The sequence below is a fragment of the Epinephelus moara genome, chromosome 24 (genome assembly GCF_006386435.1).
Source record: "Epinephelus moara isolate mb chromosome 24, YSFRI_EMoa_1.0, whole genome shotgun sequence".
Taxonomy (NCBI): domain Eukaryota; kingdom Metazoa; phylum Chordata; class Actinopteri; order Perciformes; family Serranidae; genus Epinephelus; species Epinephelus moara.
This window is the reverse complement of record NC_065529.1, coordinates 41,457,094-41,475,541: the sequence shown is the minus strand read 5'-3', so window position 1 is coordinate 41,475,541 and position 18,448 is coordinate 41,457,094. Positions and strand designations below refer to the sequence as shown.

Sequence of the window (18,448 nt, the reverse complement as noted above, 5' to 3'; positions counted from 1 at the left end):
AGTGACAGAAAATTGCTTGTTACTCTAATCATTTAATTTATATGTCAATGAAAATAGCATTTAATGTTGGTTATAACTTCTTGAAATAAAGTACTTGCTTTATTTTCTCTGTTTCACATTAAATATATGAATACTGTTGCAGTGGTTAGCATTGTCGCGTCACAGCAAGAGGGTACCTGGTTTGGACCCAGGGTGGGGGTGCGGGGGCATTCTGTGCAGAGTTTGCATGTTCTCCCCATGTCAGCGTGGGTTTCCTCCGGGTACTCCAGCTTCCTCCCACAGTCCAAAGACATGCAGGTTAACTGGTGACTCTAAATTGTCCGTAGGTGTGAATGTGAGTGTGAATGGTTGTCTGTCTCTATGTGTCAGCCCTGTGATAGTCTGGTGACCTGTCCAGGGTGTACCCTGCCTCTCACCCAATGTCAGCTGGGATAGGCTCCAGCCCCCCTGCGACCCTCAAGAGGATGAAGTGGTTATGGAAAATGAATGAATGAATGGATATATGGATCATAGTTCAGGAAAAAAGGCCTCAAATGGTTTTCTATCCCATTGTGGTTTTATAAGACTCCATCTGGGAACAAGCATAAAACCATGCATTCATGTGTCACAGCCTACTATATTCCCCAGTCTCTGTTTAAACATATTAATTCCATGTTATCAAGTTAAATGTAGCCACCAGTTGTGTGCTCACCTTTAGTGGTTAAGTGTTTCTTTGGGCTTGCTGAACTCCATCTGAACTCTATTTACATAAAAACATGCAATTAGCCAAGGTGCTGCTAAGCAAACTAATGTGCATGCTAATACACAGTTAAAAAAGAGCTGTGTCCACCTGGTTGCCTGGAGTCTGTGACAAAAGGAAAACGTATCTCTGATGGCCCGGCGGCAGTCAGCAACACTGTATACTCACAAAAGAGTGAAACAGGCATCACAATGGAGCAATCCAAGGGAACAAGCTCTTCATGATAACTGGGAAAACAAGAGGAATGAGAGGAGACAAAATAATCCTCACCAAGATGGAGTCAGGGCTATCTATGTGTCAGGTTTCCTCTTCCTTGGAATTCCTCACATCCTAAATGAAAAGCTAAAAAAAAAAAAAGGTTTTATTGATTTGTGCTTCTGGTACACAGACAACAGTAAGCACATGAAAACAGTATGTGGACTCTCACAAGACTGAAGACCCCTCTTTGTGAGGGGGTTACGTGCCATATGGACAGCACGTTCAGCTATGTCACCCCAATAAATAGTTGTTGACACTGCCCTCTAGAGATGTGTGATAGCGCATTAGCAATGCTGACCTTAACCAGGGGAGCATCCTCTCCACTGTGTCAGCAGTGTGGGGAAGAAGTGTGGGGGAATCTCTCACTCTGCATTAACATGTGCTTAAGGGTTTGATTTTATATATCTGTGACAGTGTTTCCTTTTCACGCTGTTGTCTTTTGAGGAGAAGCTTGTTCAACTTATTGTTCAGTTTGGTGTTTTCGCACAGCATGGCAACGTCTAATAATGAGTGGAGTGTATGGACCAGTGAAACACTACCTGCTAGCAAAGAGCTTTCCTGGGGTTTCTCAATAGGTAAAGGTCTGCTGCTCAGATCAATACGAGTTTACAGCCTTGATATATTGAGTTGCAGCTCAGTCGCCTCAATAGAAAGTTGGCATTGTACATTTCTGCAAACCACGGATATGCTGCGTTATTTGTATGTTCTTTTGTATGACATAATTACATGTGTATGAGCTGAGGTTCTTATCAGGAGGAGGAGGGGGTGGTGGATGCTGTGAGACATAGGTGAGACTGTAGCAGACCACTGTTCGAAACCATTAAGGGTGGGCATTTTTAAATGAGAGTTTGGGACATGTCTGGCCATGTTTGTAGCAACAAAAGCAGGTGTTTTAAAGGGTAAGGTGAGTATTTTTTACTTTATATTTATTTCTCAACTTAAAAAAACACAACATATACAAACAGACTAACAAACATACTTGACCAACATCCAAAAAAAACAACCCCACAAAACAAAATTAAAGAAATAAAAACAACTTTTAGGCTATTACATAAAATTGGCCAAGAGTAACAAAACATGGTGACTCACAGTAAAGACTTAAGCTATTAGATGGTGAATTAAGGTGCCTAACTATAGGGCCCCAAATACTCTCAAATGTATCATACAAACTTTGTCATATCGAAGTCTCTCAAGGTGAATCCCCAAAACTAGTTCCCTAAGCCATCTAGATGGCTTAAGTTTGGTATTTTTAAACCTGGACCCTATTTTCCTGTGTTTTTGTGTCTTAGTGACCAATGGGAACAACAATTTCTGAAATTAGTCTTGAGGCAGCAGCCATGGCAGACAGCAGCAGCAAAACAGGCTGCAGTGTAAGCATTTGGGGCATGTTCGCATTGCCAATTTACGTCTACCAACTTTTCAACCCTGACATTGGACCCTATTTAGTTTTTTTAATTTTTTAAAAATTGTAATATTTATAATATTTTTGCAAGACCGCTACAGTCGGCTGCAATGTAACCACTAATTCATCATTTTGTTGAGGTTAGGGATTCCTACAACGGGGTTAGGTTTAGGAGAGGTTGTGGTTTAGGTTAGGGATTCCTACGAAGAGGTTAGGTTTGGGGTAAGTTGAGGTTAGGGATTCCTACAATGAGGTTATGTTTAGGAGAGGTTGAGGTTAGGGATTCCTACAATGAGGTTAGGTTTAGGAGAGGTTGAGGTTAGGGATACCTACAATGAGGTTAGGTTTAGGAGAGGTTGAGGTTACTGATTCCTACAATGAGGTTGGGTTTAGGAGAGGTTGAGGTTAGGGATTCCTACAATGAGGTTAGGTTTAGGAGAGGTTGAGGTTACTGATTCCTACAATGAGGTTAGGTTTAGGAGAGGTTGAGGTTAGGGATTCCTACAATGAGGTTAGGTTTAGGAGAGGTTGAGGTTACTGATTCCTACAATGAGGTTAGGTTTAGGAGAGGTTGAGGTTAGGGATTCCTAAAATGAGGTTGGGTTTAGGAGAGGTTGAGAGCTCCTAAAATGAGGTTAGGTTTAGGGTAGGTTGAGGTTAGGGATCCCTACAATGAGGTTACGTTTAGGAGAGGTTGAGGTTAGCGATTCCTACAATGAGGTTAGGTTTAGGAGAGGTTGCGGTTGAGGTTAGGCCTCCTAAGGGATTCCTGTAATGAGGTTAGGTCTCCTCCTAGGTTGAGGGTAGGCAAGTGGTAAGTGATCCGGAAGTTGGGTTAGGTGAGCTTGGTTCTCAATTTCAAAGTGCAGGTCCAGTGAGGTTTTGGTCGCAGCCGCCTAGGTTCCGATGCTTCGGGGCTGCATACTTACCACCTAACCGGAATGGATGATTTGTTATCACCGTTAGTTCACATCATCAATGTACGACTACGAACAGTGCTTGTTTTGCCACTGACAGGCTCAGATTGTTATTTAAAGTGTCTGAAAATGTATGAAAGGCATCCCTCACAGAGATAGACCTTTTTGTTAAAGAGTAGGATCCTTTTTGTTTAACCAGAAACAGCCCTGTAACCGCTATCACCAAACCCACCAGACTTCATTTAATAAAACAGTAATTTTATCACCATAAATTACACTTTCTTCAAGGTCGAAAGAGACAAAATAAAGCTCCCAAAAACCACCTTGGTTTGTTTTTTCACTGCTCCATCAACCACTAACTCAACTTTGGTTGAAATAAATCCTTAATTCGCCCAGTTACATGAGAAAATATGCTGACTCTATATGCGCTAAAATTACGGTGTATTTAAATGGAGTCTGGTTGAATTGGCAGTTTCAATTTAGGGGTTGTTTCTGGCTAAACAAAAAGGATCTTACTCTTCAACAAAGAGGTCCGTATCTGTGAGGAATGCCTTTCATACATTTTCAGACACTTAGAGTTACAATCTGAGCCTGTCAGTGGCAAAAACAAACACTGTTAGTAGACGTACATTGACGATGTGAACGTGCCCCAAGTGGTTACATTGCAGCCTATTTCATGGCTGCTTGCTGCAGCGGTCTCCCTCAATATTGGACCATTTGTCATTCCCATTAATCACTTAGACACAAAAACATGGGAAATAGGGTCCAGGTTGGAAAATATTGAACATACCTTAAGGCCAAAACATGATTTTCCAAGTGGTTTTTGTGCTTCACCCAACCACACGTTAACCAAGGCAACATAAAAATGAGACGTACAGAAACATAAACTTTCAACATATGTACAAATGTAACATATTGGTGGTTTGCAGAAATGTACAACATTTACTCTGGCGATTGGTTTGTGAGTCGACTTTGCTGAAAATGGCTTTATTCAACTGAATTCATGTTTTGGGGGAAATGGATTTGGCATGCTGGTGGCTGTCTTCCTGAATAACTTATTGCCCAGACTTTGAAAGAGAACCCCGAGGATCATTTCACAAAAGGCTTATAGTGCTGCAAACATCATTTCAGAGCAAAAGAGAGTAGCAGACCAGGGCTAAGGTGAAGCTGATTAAAATGACATAGCCTGAGGCACCTGTCAAAGTTAGGGCAGTCTTGACAATACTTGTGGCCCCATCACTTGAACACTTCTCACAATTTTAGAGATGACTATAATGACAGAAAATACAAAATCCCTATTATTTGAGTCTACTTCTATTACTGGAATGTGACTGATGTAAAGCTGGTTCATCTTTGTGACAGCAGGGATATGCTAATTGGAATTTTTAGAAAATGTCATTGTTATATTCAAGAATACATGTGGGGCATAATTTTGATGTAAGTGACATTTACTGCCAGGCTTTCTGATTTGAGTGACGTTACAGTATGAAAAGTAGTGCTGCAGCCATTCACACTGTGACATGCCGTCTGTGTAACATACAGGTATCAGTCTGCCAAGTAAAAATGGTCACTTCATCTCAGGTGAAATCTTCCCTGACACGTGAAACCACATTTGCCTGCCTGCGTGATAGATGGTCCTTAATGAGACTAATGATTGCAGCCAATTTGAAGCAGAAGAGTGACTTCAACCTGCCCGATCAGGTCCATTACACAGCCATTCATAAAGTTCAAATGAGTCTTTATGGCTTTTAATGTTGATCCAACTAAATTTATGTAATATGTTTATCTGCTGCAGTTAAAGTTGTTTGGATTTTGTGGGCTAATAGTGTACAATGACACGTCCTGTCGAATGAATCTTGATTTAATGCAACATGTAATGGAGTGTAAAGCAAAAATAAACTGAGCTGAAGAACATTTGCAGAGCAGAAAGTGAGACCTCTTTTCGTTGGCTGCACAAAGTGGTGTAAGCAAAAACATTCATTAAATATCTTCTGATTATTAAAGCAGTGTATAAGCTTCAGGGAGTTTTGTGGCATCTAGCGGTGAGGATTACGAATTGCAACCAGCTGAACTGTCTCCTGGTTACAATTCCTTCAGTGTTCATTGTCTTTACCAGGAGCCAGATAATCCACAGAAGTCTCTACCTCTCCAAAACAACCAGTAAAATCACTGAATAAAGCTCTTTCACTTTATAAATCAGTGTTTCTCCAACGCTGTTTGGCATGTCACAGATGGCCCCGTCACCCAGCACCTGTTATTGTGAGCTCACCTATTTTCTTTGATAACTTAATGTGTGTTCACCTTATTTCTGATCCAGACGTTTTTACCGTGAGCTGAATTATGTGCAGAGGTCTCCTCCTCTCAAAAACAAATGGAGGGTGATTAAAACCAGTAATAAAGCAGTTTCATGTTACAAATCAGTGTTTCGCTGACACTGTTTGGCATGTCAGAGAGAGGCTGCTTGTCTGGCACCTGCTAATATATGCTCTCTTATTTATCTGATAACTTAAGATCCAGATGTTCAGGAGGGTTGAACAGGGAGCTGAGTTATCTGCAGAGGTCTTTTTCTGTGAAAAATAAACAGACCCAGTGGTTTAATCCATCAAAAACACTAATAAAGCAGTTTCACATTTAAAAAATCAAGTGTTTCTACAACACTGCTCATCACAGAGGGGCTGCTAACTATGTTTGTGGGGGCCAAAACCGCGACTGGCCCTTTCTTGGGCCAGTGTTTGGTTTGTCTGGCAGGCTCCATGGAAGGGGACCTGTTCTCTATGTAGATACAAATGGCTCATATTAAGGTAACAAAAACACAATCCTTATTTTCAGGTTATTATAAACAAAAGAAAAAACATACTCATTATATTATTTTCCATTTCTGCCAAAAAATCACCCTAAATCAGGTGTAGGCGACCAAAGATGAGCCGCATGTGGCTCTTTAGCTCCTCTCCAGTGGCCCCCTGTGGTTTTGACAGAAAATTATATGGAAACAAATTACCATTGTTTTTTAACATTTTGATTTCCATTTATCATTGTAGGCCTAAAGTGAGTCTTACATTCTTAAGCTGTAAAAATACATAGCCTATACACTGATTAAAAGAAATATTTTAACATTTCATCAGCTTAAATGTGCGTCATACATCTGGTCTGGCGCCCTCTCCTCTAAAAACATCACTAGTGATTGACACAGTAGTCTAGAGTTTTCCTCACTAGAGTAGCTGTGGATTCCAAATCCAAAAAGAGAAAAGTCTCAGGGGAAGATAGAGAAACGTTTAGTGCATGGACAAATTTATTTGCTTTCAGCAGCAGCACTGCAAAGTTAAAGTACCAAATAATCAAAAATAGCCAGCTGCAGAGTAGCCACCTTGAGCTAAAGCATGGGCTGTGTTGCCGTTTTTATGAGGCTCAAATATGTTTTGCAGCTTCAGACAAGTTTTTTTTTTCTATTGTGGCCAAAGATGACTCTTAACACTATCCCGCCATTGACGAGATTTTCCGTCATTTATGACACAATGCTTACCTGTCCTTGACGAGATATTCGGACAATCCGTGCTTTCACTGCTATAAGATAGGGGGTGCTACACATCTTGTGACAGAACATCACTGCCTTGTCCAAAAACAAACAAAGAAGAAGATCCACTGGAAACCAGAAGATGTTGCAGCTTGTAAACTGCACAAAAATGCCGGGACCGACGGAAGAGTTTGTGGTTGCGCAAGCTGTGGAGATGTTGATAGACTGATATTCCGACAATTTCTTTTTTGATCAACAATTTGAATCCGATTTGGACGAAGAAGCAAATGATAAAACAAAATATAAAAAAATAAAATAAAATTTTTTTCTTGTGTTTAAAAACAGCATGTCTCTTCGTTAGTGTCGTGTATATACTGTTCACATATTCATAGAACAAATGATTCTGTGGGTCATGAATGATTACTAAATATGATGAAAAATGCTGGCAACTTAAGGCGCATTCACAACAGGATAGTCCGGGGGACTCGGTTTGATTGGGCGGGGAATGCCCAAAAATTTCACACCTCCATTTGGTTCGGTTCACTTCCACACTGCACTTTTTAAAGTGGACCAAACCGCCTGGACAACGTCACGCAGTTACACCAGCTGCTCGTTTGGGGGCGGTATTGCCCGAAACGACCACTGACCAGGAAGAAAAAAAGCATGAGGAAGAATACCTGGCTCATCCATTGGCCATGACCGTAAAAAGGAAATCCATTGTCACCACAAGCAGCTGCCATATATAGTCCTCTGACCATATATCAATAAGCTCCTGCACCTCCTCACTACTCCACGTCCACGTCTGCCCCGGTACATTTTCCAACTTTTTTTTATTTATTTATTTTTTTTTTACCTCTGCTTCTCCCAGTTCGCGCTGTTGGCTTTGTTTTTTTCTACCCAAAATGCCACTTCCTCTCTTTGGTTTACTGGATAGTCCGTTTGCATTTCCCACTGTAAGCGAACCGCACCAGGGTTCACTTGCAAGTGAACCGAGACCAACAGTTTTCAAGCGGACCAGCGATGGCTTGTTTTGCACCATAGTTCAAATGAGCGTTCACACCACTCCAAAAGAACCGAACTATCCGTGCAAGTGGACCAGGTTTTGTGTAAAGCGGACCAAATAGTTCCAGTGTGAATGTGTCCTTTAAAACAGCACTCTGGCGGGGAGAGTGTAAACAGTAAAGGTTGCTGACCCCTGCCCTTAATCCTTAACACTGGACCTTTAATGCAGCATATTGGAGTGTAAAGCGAAAACAAACTGAGCTGAAGAACATTTGCACAACACAAAGTTAGACCTCTTTGCTTTGGCTGCACAAAATGAGACGAGAGAAGCAAAAATCATTAAATATTTTCTCATTATTAAATATCTGATTGTTTGCTAAAGTAGGAATGGTTTTCCTGCTGCTTCATGTTTGTCTCCCTGTAATATAGGATATATAGTACACAGAGCATAAGGATCTTTAAACCCCGTTTTTTACAAGGAAAAAAAATCCAACAGAAATAAATCGGCTTAATGGCCAGAATTAGAGTGGTCTGAATCCAGGGTAGGATTAAGGAAAATTGTGTGAAATAAAAGAGCGAGTGATCAGGAATGACTGTGCGTCTGTCTGAAGGGCGGGAGGAGAGAAGGAGAGGGAGGGAGGGAGGGAGAGGAGAGAGGAGGAGAGAGAGGTGACTGAGGAACACATTTTCATCCAAACCTCTCCGTTTTTTCCAGAGCCTATCTGTGCTCCGCGGCTCAGCGCAGCTCCCCATTGTTTAAACTGGGAGGACAAAATAAAACCACTCCGCTTGTTCTTATAATCGCAGCCTGTGAGTCATTTTTTTGGGGGTATCTGATGCTCGATTCTCGCCGCTCTGAATGCTGTATTCATTGTCAACTTCTCCCGATTTCTCCACTTAGACTTGAGCTGCATCATGAATAGTTTGGGGGCACCTTTCAATCGCATACCTCTGGAATGGTGGGGATTACACAGCCGACACCCGGAGAGCATGTAAACGCAAATGGAGTTTGGGATTTATTGCAAAATAAGGGAAAGATGACCGTCTTCTCGTTGTGCTTGCTCTTGTGCGCGGATCTACTGGATTTAGCCGTCGGTAAGTCTGACCCTGTCATATCCATTTCCACACAGTCGGAACCTCTCGCAGCATCCGTGCGTGGGGGGCTCCGACAATAACACCCCCCCCCCTCCACGAAACTGTCAATGAGTTGAGTGATTTTTGGTGTGTGACAGTAAAAGTGGCCATTAACAGGACAGCCGGATGGAGGCGATCGGTGCCACGCTTGCCTCATGCCAACTTTCCCCCCTCCGTGCCAATCAAGTCGTGGAGGGAGCGAAATGAATGAATAATGGTGGGATTCAGTCCGTGGGGCTGCACAGTGCGTGGTGTCGGTGTGCTCAAAGGGAATGCAAGAAGAGGGTTAGCAGGAGGCCTCGTTATGTATTAAGTCTTAATTCATCTGCATTGACTATCACGACCAGCATGCATGACAGCATCTACTTCTGAGCACCGCACAACTAAAGCACGCCGAAGCGCACTCCTCGGCGTTGTGGTCATCGTGGCTTGTGCACATCAGACACAGCCCGGGCTCAACAGATATCAAAGTTGTTGCCTTTTAAAACATTCAAGTGCGTCCTTATTTAAAAATAAAATAATGCAGATTCCTGTTCTCTGCGCTCCGCGCAGCGGTGGCATCAGTGTCGCGTGTTTTCTCTCCATCTCTCCATCTCCATGCTGCGTTGACGCGTTTAGAGGTTGGAGGATGAAAACACAACTGTGATCTTTCCCCATGAATTGGATTAGAAATAATATATGTCGCCTGTATCCTAAAGAATTACTCGGCTTGTCTTCCACATGATTGTATTTTCTATTTTGGGAGGCTGATTAAAATGGGGATGTTACACTGCAATATTTTTTAAGGGACGCCAGTGTTTTATCCAAATGTTTGCAACAGATAAGAGCCTGGTGCCTTAACTAAGCATGTTTTCTTACTGTTGACATATTGCGTTTCCTCTCATATGGTCCCTGTGGCATTTTGCAGAGGCACTTTGTTTTCTACATGGTGTCATACATCAGAGCATGCCTTACAAGACTGCACTGCAAGCACTTGATTCCCCTCGCCGAGGAATATAGGAAGAGTATGTAAGGGCTCCTTTTCATTCTGCTGGAGTTATAGGCTCACGCTCGGTGCACTGGTGCTAACACTGTGCTTTTTGAAGGACTTCAGAGGGAGAGTTCACTCCCGGCTACAACATCAGAGCAACACGCCTTACAAACTAACCTGTTAACCTGCCGCTGTTAGCCGAGGATTTTGTTGTTTTGAAGTGTTTTTGACCTTCGCTGACCCATATAGGAAATCATTATGCCAGCTGGGCTTAACATAATGTTAAGTGATAAAATGCCTGCGGGTCTGCCCTGCTCAGATGCTGAGCTTTACACACAGGCCCTGTGTAAAGTATTTAAGGCTTCCTCAATAATGCAATCATGCTGGTTTGAAATGTTCACAATAGCTTAGATTACTTTGGTGTGATTACGTTGCACACTTGAGCGGCTGTAGGATTTTGCCATGCAGGAGTTCACATTGATTGCCATGTAAACAAACAGGGAAAGGTTGAATTTAAGCGATCAATTGGCGGGATTTGAGTTGCAGTGACTTTCGGTCAGACTGTGTGGGTTCTGTTGGCTTTTGTTGTCACTACTGTTTTAGCAAAATAGATTTATTCTCTGCATACTCTTGGATTCCACCTTTGTTGTCTGCTTTATCCCCCGAGCGTTGTTCTTTATATTAACTGTCTGCTGTCTTCTGGATATCGCTTTGGATTTATACCTGTATTCAATTTCTGTGTGTTTGTTTTAACAAGATCAAGGTTCCTCTATTTCAGAGTGTCTTAAGATAGAATTTGGTCCCCAAAGAGAGGCCCTGTGGTCAGTGATTCCACTCTCATCTGTCGTAAAATGTCTACATTTATAATTCCCCCCCAACAGTTTGTTTCATGTCAGCACAATATTTTAAGACACGATGCTTACTGTATCTCATTTTAAAAAGAAACTCTTTTATCCTCTCAGTTAGCGTGCACCATTACTGTCTGCCAGATGTGCTCTTCCTTTAGAAACTTGGGCTCAGCTCACTTGCAGCTGTGCCTACAAGCTAGCCTCGGCTAGTGGAATTCAGTAGCTGAGGTTTGTTTGGCTGTAAAGCATGTCACAGAGTCACTGTTTCAGGAGCAGGCTACATATTGAGTGGCAGTGTGGGCTCAGTATTTCTCCTGGAGCTTTTACACAATTTATGCATGCTGATTTATACATCAGCTCAGAGTCGTGTATTTCCCCTGACATGCGATGTAAAAGAAAAACAAATATAAAATCTTTCGTGTAAGTTGGTGTTCTGCATGACATAAATGGATGGCGAGGATTTGTACCTGCGTCTTCTCTAAATCACTGGAATATTTTATATCCATGTTGACAGCATGTCTTCAGCCTCCAGTGCACATGCTTGGCCAAGTCTGATTGACTTTTGCAACATCAGTGCAGACACACAATTATGAGAATCGATATCACCAGAGAGCTTACTCTGTAGGTCAAACATTCATAGATATAAGATCCAATCCAAGAGAGTTGAGCAGCATTGGCCTCTGGCTTGACAAGGGCTTGAAAAACTTTTTGGGAAATAGACTTAATTGCTTTATTGCTCAGAGTTAAATGATTCAATTGACACCACTCTCATATCTGCCTGTTAAATATGAGGCCAAAGCAAGCAGACATTTAGGCTGGGTGCACAACCTATTTTTCCTGTTTTAACGGAGCGTGTCCCCAACGCATTCCCCACCCCCAGAACAACGGCGTGAGGTTCCGTTGTTGACAGACCTGGCCAGATGCAGGCGGCTCGCTAGCGTGCTGTCGGCGAGAGCTGTTAGCGAAGTCATCTAGCAGAAGAGCTAGCAATATCATCCTGCGAAAATCTCTCATGTTGACTGTCACTGTACCAACTGAACTGAGACGAGTTGAGTCGTGTACTATTGAAAGAGCTGATATAGAAATGAATGCGAAATTCGAAAATATAGAGTAATTATCAACCACATAGAAATCAACCTATGGTCAACAATCACTTTTAATAGTGGAAAAAAAGCTTATGCTTATTTTTCTTTTGCATAAATAAATGAGATATTGTTTGTTTACAACTGTGATTGCAATTTATTTCCTACTTCCAGCACCGTTACGCTCCATTTCTCCCATCTTGTCAGCGCCCGAGTAGGAAAACTCCAACACCTCTAGGTCCGACGGTCAACGGAACCGCTGCTGCGCTGCGCGCTAGTCCGTTACTATCCGTCATTTTCACCTCCATTGGAATGAATGACTTCCGGTCAGCATCAGTGCGTTAAGTTGTGCACCTAGCTTTAGCTTAGTTTAGCTTAGCATAAAGACTAGGAGCAGCGGGAAACAGCTCGCCTCTAATAGTGACAAAGTCCGACTATCAGCACCTCTAAAGGTGATTTCTGGCAAAACCATAGTGTAAAAGGTTTAATGGGGTGATGTGACAGACCATTGTAGGCTGGGGACAACTTCTGAAGTTGTTTCTCGTTGCCTGGCAACCTCACGTCCAGCTCCTAGCCAAGAAATAGTCTGACACATAACTCCCCATAAAATAACAACTGGTCTTTTTTTAAAACTCTTGCACAGATTAAACAAATAGATATAGCATGTTAATTAGTCAGCATTAGAGGAGTTTTTTGTTTTTTGCCACCTTCGGATAGAGTTTCCAGTCTTTATGCCAAGCTAGATAAATGTCTGCAGGCTGTAGCCTGATAGTTGAAGGGCAGAAAAGCAAATGAGCACATTTCCCAACAGTTAGACCTATTGGTTTAAATTCGGAAAGCACAACCAGGTCAAAGCAAGAGTGGAAGTGTCTTGAACTTGCTGTAGTGTGTCACATGAGATGTCACATTGGGGAGAGCAGGGCACAACCTAACACATTTTAGTTTGGGCTAAATGTTAATAAAACTGTTTGATATTCATTATTTTTTATTTTATTCTAACAACATGCACATCTCTGCAACAAATGAACAGTTGTTTTTTTTTCTAGAACTTACCTTTCTTCTACAGTTGCATCAAGAAGTGATGGAAGTGAAATGTTACAGCGGAGCCCATGGGTGAGGTCAATGGTAACAGGCAGGGGGTTAGCTGTAAATGGACGTACACTTGTATAGTGCCTTTCTTGTCCTCTGACCACTCAAAGTGATTTTTACACTATTCACCCATTCACACACACTGGTGGCTAAGGCTACTGTACAAGGTGCCACCTTCTACACAGCTTTAACACACTCACACACCATTAGAACATCCACCGGGAGCAATAAGGGGTTCAGTATCTTGCTCAAGCATACTTCGACATGCGGACTGGAGGAGCAAGGGATTGAACCGCTGATCTTCCGATTAGTGGACGACCGGCTGTACCTCCTGAACCACAGTCGCCCCAGTTGTTGTAACGTGCTGGAAAAGTCTGTTTAACACAATTAATTCAATACAATTCTATCTGTATACTGTAGGTCTCCATCTACATTGTTGATATTCAATGGTTGGACAAATACATGGACAAAGACTCGGTAACCTAGATCCACATGTCAAAATGTTAGTATTGAATGTATGAATGTACAAATACAAAGTATATCTTGTTTAATTCAGGACATTAGTTCAAACTGAACATAAGTTTGAAGTGCAAAAATAGAGAAAATGCACTATAGGTTGCTGAGCTGGGACATTGCATTACAGCTAACCCCGCTGTGTGGAAATTTAATCAAGCCAAGCTAACACCTGTTGGGAGTTGGTTACAGAGTTCAAAACGGTGCTTTGTTGTAGGTCAGTGGTTCCCAACTGGTCCAGATTTCTCCTTAGTCTTTAGTTCAAGGTCCACACAGTTCAGTATAGTCAGAGTCTTGCGTTTGGCCATGTGGTCGAGCTAGTCTACAGCAGGAAGCAGCACTTGCGGTCCACTCAAAAAAGACCCACGAGCCACCAGTTGGGAACCACTGTTTTAGGCAACAAGAGTGTTATTATGAGGATGATATGGTTGGATTCGGTGACTTGCGTAGATGGCTCAGTAATCGAAAAGGAAGTATGACAAAGAAATATACTGCCGAAAACACTCTTTGTTACTGAACTCCACTGAAATCTCTGTGGAATTCCGTGGGTCACTGTTTGGCGGTATTGTGGTCAACTGTCCGGAAGTATGAAAAGGTCGACCCTGTGTAACCACTTACAAAGTCTGTGTTTCAGTTTACCCCACATTTGGAGGTTCCCTGCGCTCCCGTAGGATAAAAACTGTACATTTTTGTTTGCAGTGGTTCAATGCGGCCTTGTAGCTCCGGGTGTTTTCACAAATATCTGCAGTGATTAAAATGAAACAATAAGACACTGAGCTACGATTGATATAACAACATAAACATAACCTAGTAAAAGTATGTGGTAAAAGTGGATGTGGCTTGGTGTCTGATAGCCTGCATCAGCAACATCACACATTCACAGCTTTACAGTAAATTGCAGAGACAAGTCACTGCTTGATAAGCAGTCAGCCGGAAATACTGTATGTATAAGGAAGACAGGGTATGGTTGATAGACTTTTTGTCTCAGCACCTATAACTCGCTGAATTTTTGTGTTCGAGTTCTCAAATTTCAACACAAAGTACCTTCATTTGTCTACAACAAATGACAATGTTCCCAACTTCTCCATATGTGTCACGGAATTCATTCAAAAAACTAATAACACACAAAATAACCAACTCCTACTGAGGTCTAACTCACTAACCTGTACCTGCCAGATGCTCAGTACCTCACGTGATGTGAGTCCAAAACACAACTGCCTCAGTCAAGTAGTCAAGACATCCTCTCTCTGCGCACTGAACCCTTTGAGACTGCAGTGATAGCCCACACAGCAGCTGTGCTGTTGATTCCCTTTCTCTGAGGTTTTGTAATCTCTTGCAGTATCTGCTTGATGTCACATGGTAGAAAGAGTATTTTTTGGGGGGGAGAGATCTTACTGTTTTTCCGGCCTCACCTCATCTGATGCAGATTTTAGTGTGTATGCGAGCACAGCCCTATCAGTGTTTCCTCAACAACTCTGCTGGCATGCTGAAAGAAGAAGATAGATAAAGTGTGTTTTCATTTTCATTGGTGTTACAGTTTTTTAAAAGGTGCTGTAGCAGCACGGTGGTTTGAAATAAGCAAAGATGAAATGCCTCATATTGTACCCAAGATACTAATCTAATACAAGTTACATAACTCTAATTCCAACAGTATTAGTACTAATTAAAATATAGACTTGATCCAATTACTTTTATACCTGAAAATAGTTTAGCTGTAAAATCTGCCCACTTCTACACACAGATATGAAATTTCACATGCAAGGCCAGGAAGGACATGAAATGTCTGACATGACTCATAGGTCATCCCTTCTCAGTGAAAGTGGCAACACATTCTCACTCTGACCTCGTCACAAAGGTACCCTGGGTGCGTTGGTTGTTGACGTTCTGGGACGTTGTGTCAAGTTCTGTGTGTTACATGCATAGTTTGTTTTCAAAAAGCATTTACATACAGTCTCTTTCAAAATTAGTGCACTATGTTGGTACAACACCCCGAATTGATGTTTTTTTTTTCCTTCAACAACTAAAACATGGTTAGGATTAGGCAACAAAAACACATGGTCAGGTTTAGGCAGCAAACGCACATGGTTGGGTTTAGGCAACAAAAATGTGTGGTTGGGTTTAGGCAACAAAAGCATGTAGTTTGGTGTTGGCAACAAAAACACGTGGTTGGGTTTAGGCAACAAAAACCTGTGGTCAGGTTTAAGCAACAAAAGCCTGTGGTTGGGTTAAGGCAACAAAAGCACGTGGTTAGGTTTAGGCAACAAAAACACATGGTTGGGTTTAGGCAACAAAAACACATGATCAGGTTTAGGTGACAAAAACAAGTAGTTAGGTTTAGGCACAAAAGCATGTGGTTAGGTTTAGGCAACAAAAGCACATGGTCAGGTTTAGGCAACAAAAACCCATGGTCAGTTTTAGGCAACAAAATACATGGTTAGGTTTAGGCAACAAACGCACATTGGTTGGGTTTAGGCAACAAAAACACATGATCAGGTTTAGGCAACAAATGCACATGGTTGGGTTTAGACAACAAAAACCTGTGGTTGGGTTTAGGCAACAAAAACACATGGTCAGGTTTAGGCAACAAATGCACATGGTTGGGTTTAGACAACAAAAACCTGTGGTTGGGTTTAGGCAACAAAAACACATGGTCCGGTTTAGGCAACAAAAATTCATGGTTAGGTTTAGGCAACAAAATACATGGTTAGGTTTAGGCAACAAACGCACATTGGTTGGGTTTAGGCAACAAAAACCCATGGTCAGGTTTAGGCAACAAATGCACATGGTTGGGTTTAGACAACAAAAACCTGTTGTTGAGTTTAGGCAACAAAATACATGGTTGAGTTTAGGCAACAAAAACAAGTAGTTGGGTTTAGGCAACAAAAGCACATGGTTGGGTTTAGGCAACAAAAACCCATGGTCAGGTTTAGGCAACAAATGCGCATGGTTGGGTTTAGGCAACAAAAGCACGGGGTTGGGTTTAGGCAACAAAAACATGTGGTTGGGTTCAGGAAAAAAGAAGAGGGTTTGGCTTTATAATCTTATGGGATGTGAACACTGCTCTCCCGGGTGAAAGTCCGTGTTTGTTGGACCCATTCACCGCCCCTCCAGCTCACCCTAATTGGACTTTCATCGCCTTAACTGTTGTTCTTGTCCTGACGCATTTCCACTGGGTGGCGACTGGCCATGTGTCATGCCGATGTTAAAGGACGGCTTTATTTTGTGCGTCTGATGATGCAAGTCACTGCCCAAGCGCTGGATTTCAACAACTTTGGAGTGAGACCGGGTTGAAATTGGCACTATTACAACTATCCTGTGGTTACAACCATACCCGGTCTCCCCTAAATTTAAATTCATATGTCACTAAATTTAAACATTTCACCTGTCACACTGCTGAACAATGCTTGATGCCTTGATACGGACACATACCAAAAACTGTGTGAGGCAGATGATCTATTGGTCCAGCCTCATTTAGACTAACTAATCAAAATTGCTGCTCTGAGATCACTCGCTGCCTTTCAAGAGGTGGTTTATAGTTCACAGTTAAGTTTTGATTTATGACTTCTTGTTGGGGGAGATATTAATATACCCAACATCCAAGAATTTAATTGGGATGAAATTGTGTTATTCTTCTGGGTTTCTGTTAGAGACGGGCTGCTTTTCTCTACAGTCCCATTTGTGATTTCGGTGGATATGAGGAGTGTGTGTTTTCTGTGTGTGTGTGTTAGTTGTTTTATGCCCTTATGACTTCACCTCCACCACCACTCTCCTGGAAAAAAAAGAAAAGAAAGATCCTTTGTAATAAGTTGGCACAAGGTGGTTTCACTGTCTGTATTACAACACCATTTAGGGAAGAACAGTCTTGCTTCACAGGGTTTCAGAGATTCCTCTAAGAGATTAAGAACTACAGATAGGAGTGTTCAGAACTGAATTGAAATTATATCAAATTGCAGCTTTTTGACGCCTTCTTTTTTCTGGCAAGAGCAGTTGGCTTTCTACTCATATTCATCCCCTGGCCTAGACCATTTTCTCAGATCAGTCTTACCTAATAGAAATCAAAGTATCTCTAATGCTGTATCTCATTTCCCTTTTTAGAGCAATCTGTGGATGAAGTGTCTTACGCAGTAATACTAGATATGTCCTTCTGCATAATTCCTACTGAGGATAATGCTTTTCTTGAAAGCCTCATGAATAATATCCCTCCTTGTTTACTCTCACAGCAAGTGACAATTTGCTGTCCACTGCAATCAATTATGCGCCTTTCCTCTGATGCTCATATGTATATATCTTGTTTTAATGTTTTCCAAATTAGTGTTGTGTCCTAGGCTAAATGCAAATTGGGGAACTGTATTAGGTTTCAGGTTTGAGCAGCTGCGTGCAGGTTCAAAGAGCAACGCAGTAAAGTACAAGGCGCTCTGATTTTATGTAGATCAGGATGGGACTGATGTGTTTTGCTTCCAGTTGAATCTGGTATAACGCAGGGATAAGGAGCAAAATAATCTACGTTCATGGACTCATGTTCACTCTGTCAAAGGTCAAAGGGGTAGTACGTCATGGAAATCAGACTTACACAGCTCCATCCAACACCACCACTGTGGTTATTTGACTTATGGTGGTGAAACTGCAGAAAAAGGAGTCAATACAGACACATACAGTAAGTGACATTAGAGCTACAGGTGGTTGCCTGTGAAATTATAGAGTGCCAATCAACTGAACACAACTCCCTGTCGCCTTCATGTTTGAACCTCAGTTTAAAGACTGTGTATTCTTGGAGTTTATTTAAACCCCTCTGTTCCACCGTTGATATAAAGCATCTAAGAAAATATCTGGCCTCATATTGCAGTCCTGTGGCTCGGCTTGTAGATTGTGGATCATGGCAGTTTTGACAGATTTAACAGGCTGTGGATCTCTGTTAGATCTGATGGTTTCGCGGTGCACTGTGACTGTTGGCCGGTCTCGACTCGCAGGAAGTGAGAAGAGATA

General features: G+C 41.9%; 1 protein-coding gene across 2 annotated transcripts in view; it reads left to right on the top strand.

Moving 5' to 3' along the window:
* Positions 1-8,487: 8,487 nt before the first annotated feature.
* Positions 8,488-18,448, top strand: part of igsf21a (immunoglobin superfamily, member 21a) — a 360,747-nt gene continuing 350,786 nt past the window's right edge. Inside the window, exons 1-2 of one of the 2 annotated variants that reach the window (XM_050038823.1) lie at positions 8,488-8,639; positions 8,731-8,924. In XM_050038823.1, coding sequence (XP_049894780.1) covers positions 8,786-8,924 — 139 coding nt within the window. In that variant the 5' untranslated portion in view covers positions 8,488-8,639; positions 8,731-8,785. Of the gene's footprint in view, positions 8,925-18,448 lie in introns of both variants that reach the window. The other variant, XM_050038824.1, reaches the window with a different exon arrangement.